The sequence below is a fragment of the Miscanthus floridulus genome, chromosome 1 (assembly GCF_019320115.1).
Source record: "Miscanthus floridulus cultivar M001 chromosome 1, ASM1932011v1, whole genome shotgun sequence".
Classification (NCBI taxonomy): domain Eukaryota; kingdom Viridiplantae; phylum Streptophyta; class Magnoliopsida; order Poales; family Poaceae; genus Miscanthus; species Miscanthus floridulus.
Window position 1 is genome coordinate 68,414,862 of NC_089580.1, and position 8,634 is coordinate 68,423,495.

The 8,634-nt window shown below is 44.1% G+C and overlaps 2 protein-coding genes across 4 annotated transcripts; one reads left to right on the plus strand and one right to left on the minus strand.

Annotated features, from left to right (window-relative positions):
- Nucleotides 1-550: 550 nt before the first annotated feature.
- Nucleotides 551-3,581, plus strand: LOC136486390 (vesicle-associated protein 1-2-like). Its single transcript, XM_066483273.1, has 9 exons — nucleotides 551-700; nucleotides 823-893; nucleotides 1,022-1,103; nucleotides 1,227-1,342; nucleotides 1,424-1,621; nucleotides 1,716-1,784; nucleotides 1,890-1,931; nucleotides 2,530-2,607; nucleotides 3,312-3,581. Exons 1-9 carry the CDS (start codon nucleotides 646-648, stop codon nucleotides 3,417-3,419), a joined length of 819 nt encoding a protein of 272 aa, XP_066339370.1. The 5' UTR covers nucleotides 551-645; the 3' UTR covers nucleotides 3,420-3,581.
- An 890-nt stretch (nucleotides 3,582-4,471) lies between these two features.
- LOC136486398 (uncharacterized) lies at nucleotides 4,472-6,667 on the minus strand. 3 transcript variants are annotated; one of them, XM_066483299.1, is made up of 3 exons: nucleotides 5,812-6,667; nucleotides 5,642-5,711; nucleotides 4,472-4,753 (listed from the first exon to the last, which is right to left on the minus strand). In XM_066483299.1, exons 1-2 carry the CDS (start codon nucleotides 6,531-6,533, stop codon nucleotides 5,699-5,701), a joined length of 735 nt encoding a protein of 244 aa, XP_066339396.1. In that variant the 5' UTR covers nucleotides 6,534-6,667; the 3' UTR covers nucleotides 4,472-4,753; nucleotides 5,642-5,698. The 3 variants fall into 3 exon arrangements, with proteins under 3 accessions (XP_066339396.1, XP_066339388.1, XP_066339382.1); XM_066483291.1 differs by having other exon boundaries at nucleotides 4,472-4,759; XM_066483285.1 differs by having other exon boundaries at nucleotides 4,472-4,804.
- Nucleotides 6,668-8,634: the final 1,967 nt, after the last annotated feature.

The window sequence follows — 8,634 nt, forward strand, 5'->3', positions numbered from 1 at the left end:
GAAGAAACTAAAAAAAAACACACAATCAGCATATTGATTACTTCTATGTTATTATTTAGGTATCTAAAATCTCATGTAAATCGATTCATGTAGAGAAGTTAAAGGGCTGGCTGGTAGAGCTCCACTTTCTAATTTTTTCAGCTTCACTCCTTCGTTCTTTGATTGTGTAATTTTGGTCGGGGAACAATATGTGATTTTTTATAATTGAACAAGAAGCAATAAAGAACATTTTTTTACTTTCAGGCCATAGTATAAATGAAGAAATGATTCTCGTTGACACTCCACTAAAATTCAATTATTTTTAATTATTTAATAGGGTTCTATAGAATTCACTCTGAAAATTTGATAAGGTTATGTAGAATCCACTCAGAAAATAGGAACCCAAAATGGGTCCACAGTAATTTCAAAAAAAAGAAAAAAGAAAAAGGGTCCACAGTGCCACGGTGTCCACCTCAGGCAGTTCAGAAACGTCGCTGTTAAGATGAATCCATTTTTCTTATAAGGGGACAATAATAAGCATAAACTTCCAAGAATTTTTTGCAGCCAAAAACAAAAGCAAAACCACGGCCCCAGCGCCTGACTTCCAAAGCCCACCTTTTCCCACCGTTTCTTTCCTCACCTCCCGCGACAGCAGCGGCAGCTGCCATGGCCGCCTCCTGCGACCTCCTCGATGTCGACCCTCCGGAGCTCCAGTTTCCGTGTAAGCTCCCCGCTCCTAGCGGGTCCTAGCACCTCCTCATCGTCCTTCTCTCGTTCAGATTTTTGCCGAGTTCTTTCCCCCGAATTTTTCAGCTGATTCTTTCGCGATTTCTTGGGATGCAGTCGTGCTCGACAAGCAGATCTCCTGCCCCCTGCGGCTCGCCAACAGGACTGACCGTACCGTCGCCTTTAAGGTGGTTCACTTGTTGATTTGCGATGCTAAAGCCTCAGGAATTTTGTTGTGAAATTGCGGATAGCTCCATGAAGAATTCTTGATTCTCTTATGCTTTCTTGGCGCCCTTGTGATTTGTGTGGGTAGTAGGTCAAGACGACAAACCCCAGGAAGTACTGCGTGCGGCCCAACAATGGTGTCGTGCCGCCCCAATCCTCTTGCACGGTTGTAGGTAATGTGTTGCTGTTACTTCGACCAGCCAGAGTTCAAGAAACGGCTCAGCTTACAGTAGCCTTTCCTTTTGTCAACTTTGGTGGAGAACTTTGGGGTTTTTACGCATTCTGTGCTCCTGCAGTCACGATGCAGGCGCAGAAGGTGGTGCCTCCGGATTTGCAGTGCAAGGACAAGTTCTTGGTGCAGAGCGTGGTCGTCAGTGATGGCTTGTCAGCCAAGGACATAACCTCTCAAATGGTAGTAGTACGATACATTTTTCCTTTTGGTTTATGGCTATCAGTTTGGTACTAAACTTGTAATCTGGTGCCTGCTTCTTAGTTCGTGAAAGAGGGGGGTAATGTGATGGGGGAGGTGAAATTGAAGGTTGCTTATGTGATGCCACCTGAACCGCCATCAGAGATTGCAGAGGAGCACGATGGTTTAGAGAAAGTTTTAGTGCCCATGCAGAGGATTGTGGATAATGGGAGGAGTACTTCAGAGCTATCGAGTGGCTCCGTGTCATTGAGATCAGCTGAGGTGGGGATAGCAAGCGTGCTGTGTCTTATTTTTCTTTCCTTTTTTTTGCAAGTTTCTAAGAAAAATAATTGACGATTTTCATATATCTTTTCAGGAGGTCAGATCACCTGTTGGTCGAATTGTGAAGAGTGAGGAGTTCCTGAAGGCTGCAGGACCTGCTACGGTATGTAATATATGCATATTCTTTGTTCTACATTTTATATCTTGTGCCATGACCCATGGGTATTAAAATGTCGGTTGTATTTGTATGTCTCATGTGAAATGCTAGGCAACAAAAACATATGCGGGACCTGGTGAACAATCTCATCAGGTAAGCTTGTATTCTGCATAGACTGTGGAATATTGACAGCTTTTCCATTCGGCTAGTTAGAATGCTCATTTAGGTCCTTTCTAGTTCTATCCCTTCATTCATTCATGAGTCTTCGAATTTTATTGCCTAGAAATGGAATAGCAGGTTTTGGAACTTTGGTTTAGAAATTCTATTTCAGTTCGTTTATATTGGAGTTCTTTTCCCCTCTTTTTTCTTCCATAACATAATGATATGCAGCCCTCCTGCGTGTTTGAGAATTTTTTTTTTTGTTTATATTGGACTATCTACATGCAAACTTTTCATTGCCACTTACCGATATTTCTGTTGTTCTCTAGCTAATTTGTTTGAGTATAATTAGGTTTGTTTGTTGTGAGCATAATGACATTTTATTTTCATTGTGTTCACTATCTTTGTAATTTGATACAAATCATATAACTGAAGTTGGTGACATGATCTTTTAGTTTAATGTATTCTGAGTCTTTGGCTATTGATTGTTTCCAGGAATCAGTTGCTTGACGTAAATGTAATACATTTAGCATTTCTCATGTAATTGTTGTTTCTGAGGTGAATGTACACTGGTTTCTTTTCCTCATTCCAGCTGTCAGCTATAATTGCAAAGCTGACTGAAGAAAAGAATTCTGCACTTCAGGAAAACAGAAAGCTTCAAGTAGAATTGGTGAGTATTTGGTTGAAACCATGTGAACCATTGGCACCTTAATTAGTAGGCTGATGTACCTGACCATAATTTTCTCCTTTTGATTAAGCTGAAGATGAATATCACATAAGAATACTTGTTCAACCTCTTAATATAGCCAATCCTAGGAGGTCCCTTTAAAGGTGCTTCAGGTTGCATAGAAGCAGCTGTATACAAACATTAATCAACAGTAGTATGTACAACTGTTACTTTTCTTCGGTAATAAGGAATTCATTGACGGGCATCCATATATCAATATGTATATTTTATTTCTGGCCAAAGTAGCATACATTTGGACTTTGAACACAGTCAAGGAACCATTCTAGATGATTCACTATTGGACTTGATGTGCACTGAACACTTATTGGGGTATTACGGATTGAGTTCTATCTAAAACAATCTTTGAATCTAATTAACTTGTGAATATTCATGTTGTAATGGGGCTAATTCATCTTAAGGATGGATTCCAGTTGATTTTTGGTAATACAACATCCTCTGCTAAGGAGCTAACAGTTTCTGAATTTTTAGATCAGATTTCATCTCAACAATTTAAATAAGCATTTCACCTTAATCGGTCCATGTGTAAGAAATGTTGTAGGAAATTCTGAATTTCCTGATATGTGTAACAGCCATGAATTTTGTTGAACTCACTCAAAGATGGTTGCTTCTGTGGCTGTGACATGCAGGAACTTGTAAGGTGCGAAGCCAGGAAACAGCAAGGCGCCTTCTCGTTGGTTCTCTTATTAGCGTTTGGGCTCCTTGGCATTGTTCTAGGTTACATTGTAAAGAAATGAGAATTCCATAGTCTAATCGGGTAATCGCTATGGTAAATAAAAGGTGATATATCGTGTGCTTCTTACATTCATCAGTCAGCTGCCAATGCTACAGAGCCGTGCAACAGTGCAGCCGTCAAATTGACAGAACCGGGAGAGGGGGGTAATAGCATCTAATTTGATCCAGATGGTGTACTTTAACTAAATCACTGGAAAAGTGATTGTTCTTATGTTGATTGATTTCTGTTTCTATCCCCTGCAAATTTATTATCTCCAAAATTGTGGATTGGGTCCACTTTTGAATGTGACCACGTTGTTAACAAATGATTCTAAATAGTACCATATATGCTGGTCCACTCCAATTAGTCTAAATAAAAATGAAACAGGTTAACCGTGTCACGTGGCAGAGTGATCCGTAGTGATCAAGTCTTGACACTTCAGTCTTCACCATGATGCTGGTTCTTCCTTGCACACTTTTTACATTACTTTTAGGATGCACGTAGAACGAGCGCTTCACAGGTTGCAGCTTTCTGACATTGATAAGAGTTCAGAATTTTTCAAGCCAGATTTGTATACGTGAGCTGCTAACTCGCAACAATCTTAGTGCATTAGACGGTATAGGTTTCGGAACTACGATGAAGATTACACACATGAAAATAGTCTTATTGCTATTGATGAGGTTGTTCTTGAGAGCTAATTATAAACCGTCCGTGGCACCTAAACATCATACAAACATCAAACTATTGGCGCCGCATGCATCATGTGCTAGTCCAAAGGTTATTTCTAGTTCTCTGACTCCAGTTCTCATACTAACAACCATGTTCAGCAGATGATCCAAATAGCAGCAAGCCTTCAGCAGAAAAATTCAGTTCTAACGGCAATCACCTAGCAGGTTAAGCACTTAACGAAGACTTCTCAGTTAACTACAAGTTACCCATCAGTCTCGACCTTGATTGTGGCCAGATTGCATCATTAGTCAGTGTCTAACCATGCACAAAACAACAATCATGCCAGTAGCATGCAATAACTTGGAAGGGCGATGTTTCAGGATGCTTCTAACAGTACTCAGGAAGTTGAAGTTATCTGGCATTGAAGAAATTTCAAAAAAGGTGGCAAACCAAATAAATAGCTTTACAATTACAAGCAAACAACGCCTGTGTTACATGTGCTGCTAGCTTCATGCCTTCATTGCATTCTCAGTGCATGACATGGAGTATGTTACAAAAGAAGATCCAAATAAATTGATTTCCAACAAAGAATGCAATCTTCTTGTTACTGATAAAGATGCTCTTGGACTGCTCACAAGTATCCTTTCCTTGGCAACTGAACAGCGTAATTCTTCCAGCCACATGCATCTGCATCTAGTTGGTAAGGTAGTCAGGCCATGCCCGGTTCAATGACTTATACTGTGGAAGGGAAAGATCAGTCACAAGAATAAGCCATTCTTCCGTGAATGTTTTGTTCCAAGGAATAAACGAATAAACTTGGGAACATTCTCTCCAAGAGTAAGCAATTTTTTTTTCCAAAAAACAAGCAACTAGAATATATGTAAAGAATGTTATCCAGCCGACATTTCAAGTACAAGCGAAGTTCTAAAAAACTTCAGTGCAAGCAAACCATCATAAGGAAGTCGAGTAAAGTTCTAGCCCCAACCACACAGGAACAATATTTAGAAGATCTTGTTTTAAGCATAAGATACTCAATTATTCTGAACATAGACACAACCCAACTATTCCAACCCAAGATAGAAATTTCTAGCTATCAATTAGAAAAGAAAAAAAACTGTTCACAATCAGCTACCAATAGCAATGTCCACTTTTCGGCAATATAACATGAACCAATATTATGTTCTGGAACCTGGAGCCTATAGCATCTTCCTAGTTATTAACACTTGTACAATATTATGGGTTAATTATCACAACAAAAACTAACAGTATGACAGGAGCAAACTAGTAGCACATATAAAAGAGGAACTAAACACAACTTTTCACAAACATCATCCAACATGATCAGGAGTTGTTAGAGCAGCAAGCAAAAGAAAAAAAAAAACTAACAGTATAAAATCTGAAGTACACATGCCACAAGCCCATCTTTACACACTCATTGTTCTATCAAAACGACCAAAAGCGTGTTGACAGTCATGACCAATCAGCCATCTATGTCACTCAAATTAGAATAGCATTCAGTATGCACAAAAACAAAACTAGTTTCATGTCAACTAATCAGGAACTGCAATACTTTACCTTAATTCAACAAACATCCTTAGCAATCTTGGACATTATACCATGAAAATCCTTACATCACCGTGCCCATCTGCATTGAAGGAACACAGAAACAGTAACCATCATACATCTAAAAACAAGCCCAGAATGCAAACTAGATCATCAGAACAAATCTTCCACCATGACGCTACCTTGACGGGCGCCCCCGATCCGCCTGTCTCTCCTTCCTTCCGGCAGCAACCAGGACAGCACGCTCGCGCTCCTTCTCCTTGGCCTCCCTCTTCTTCCTCTCCTCCCTCAGCTCCTCGATGCTCTTCTTCCCTTCACTCCTCTTCACCCCGTTACCTTCCCCTGCATCTCTGCCCCTCCCCTCCTTGGCCGCAGCCGCTGCAGGGCTCGACATGTACCAGGGCACCGCCACGCCCTTCCCGGCGAGGCCGTAGCCCAGCCTGTACTTCTCCTCATCGGGCCCCACAACCCTCACCTCCTCTTCCTTCTTCTTCCGCTTCTTAGGGTTAGGGTCGGCGTCGGGCTCCCGCTCCCGGGCCGCGCCCCTCCCACCACTGGCCGAGGCAAGCGCGGCGAAGTCAGCGGCGACGCCGGATCCACCCGAGAAGAGGTTGATGTGGTCTCCGTCCGAGGACGGGGGCGGGGAAGGAAGGGCATCCACCGGATAAGCGGGGCCGGTGGGGTGAGGTGGAGGAGTGGCGGGCGATTCCGCCTGGACCAGGCCGCGGTTACGGCGTAGCGCAGCGAGGCGGAGGTCGGACTCACGGCGGCGTTCCGCCTCGCGCTGGAGCTGCTCCTCCCGGGCGGCGGCGGCCTCGTCTTTTTGCACCTTCTCGCGGTTGTCGAAGTTATAGACGTTCCACCGCTTCTGCGGCAAGATGTTCAGCCCGCCGTGCCCTCCCATGGTTGCCTGCTGGGGTCGGCGGTCAGGTTACTCGTCGCCGCCGGTGGGAGGCCGGGAGAGGAATAGGATCGGGAAATAATGTAGGTCTTGGTTCTCCGGATTCAGCCTAGCCAGGCGCCGCAGGATGCAGCGACACGTAAAGGCTATCTCCAACGACAAACAAGACTCATTCGTCCAGGCAGGACGATTCAATACGTATTCGGCATTTTCTAAAGGAGAATCATTTCTATAAATAAGTTTTCAGGAGAAATGATACTTATATTTGTTCTGGACCTCTCAGATAACTCAAAATAGATCTTCCGTAGATCTCTTACTACCCATTTTGGATTTGGGTGCCCATATAAGTTCATTTTTGGAGACTGTCTAACCCATTGGTTTTAGAGGCTCTTGCCTCTCGGGACTGTAAAATGAAACCCACCACGCAAACCACATACTACCTCCGTCCGGAAAAAGAACGTATTGCGTGCCAAGAAAACTTATTAACGTATGACTAAGTTTTTAGTGAATAATATTTACAGTTATATATTTAAATTGATTTATTATAAAAATACATTTCATAATTAATCTGATGGTATTTATTTGGTATCATAAACATTAATAGTTTTTTTATCTATAATTGGTCAAACTTAATATACTAAAACGTGACATTGTTATACAATTGTATTTTTTTAAGACTGGAGGTAGTATTCACTATTGAAAGTTTGAAACATGAGCTTCGCAAAATAGAAAACCAGATTCTCCGTGCAAACTTGCAAACCTGGTTAATCTCAAATTTACCGATGCAGTGGCAAAGCCTTTCTTCATGTGCAGCCGCACAAACCATATGGCTCCGTAATTAGCGGAGACCACGGGCTGGCGACCGCGGAGGCGACCATGCTCCCAACCCCGATCTAGTCGCCGACCTCCGGTGAACTAGATCAGCAACGCCGACGGCCACCCCAGCCACGGTGCCCACGCCCCGCTGCCGACCCTAGTCGGCACCGGCCACCTGCAGATCGACGGTTAGCCGTTCCAACGCCGTCAACCACAGACTTCCCGTTTAGGGGTTTTAGCGCCGCTAGAAACCCTAGGTCGGGACCTGATTTGTGCATGTCGCCTATTGCGCGTGGCATACCTGCTTTGATCCCCAACGATCTGCAACGATGGCTGCGATCGGAGGTGGAAAACCGGTGAACACGGACGACAACGTTCCTGATATGCTGCAGAGCCTGAACCTGACTGCGGAAGAAGGGGACGTGGCGGCTTTCAGCGACGATGAGGAAGATGGGGAGCGAGGTCTCGGTTGTGGAATGGACCCTTGTCGGAAAGTTCTCTCGCCGGCGACGGTACATGCCACCACGATCTTCCGCGCGATGAAACCTAACTCGTACGGTTTGAAGGTGAGGACTATTGGCGAGAAGGAAGATAGCCTTTTCGTGGCAGAGTTCAGTCACCAACAAGACATGGAGCGGGCGCTAGGCTGCTCGCCATGGATGGTTGGAAAGCACACCTTGGTCCTACAGCACTATGGCGAACGTCTTAGGTCGTCGGAGATCAGGTTCGACAACATGGACATTTAGGTGCGGATCCTGAACCTTTCGCTGGGATGGATGAATCGACATCGAGGTGAAAGGGCCATGAGCTTGATCGGTGAGGTGAAGAAGATGGATGTCGACAGAGATGGGAAGGCCAGCGGCCCATATCTTCGTGCACGTGTTGCCATTGAGGTGGCGAAGGCGCTGCGCAGAGGGGTGCTTCTGAAGACAGGGAAGGACGGGAACCCTGAATTGTTTGACATACACTATGAGAAACTTCCTTACTACTGTTTGTCTTGCTGGATTATGGGTCACTCAGAACTAAAATGTGAACAACCAGTAGTTCGCAATGATAGGGGTAAGCTGCCTTATGATCTCAAGCTTCGAGCTCCGGAACTCCAAAAGAAGAAGATTCAGAGCTTTCCGGAGGCAGCTGCGGACTCCTATGGGAGTGAGGCCTCTGCGGGGTCCAAATAGTCACGGAGCTCAGTGCCATGGTCGGATGATAACTGATCTCATGACTCCGGGAAAGGTGTAGAACGAGAGGAAGAAGATGAAGTGATCTCACCTATGAAAACAGCCGCCCC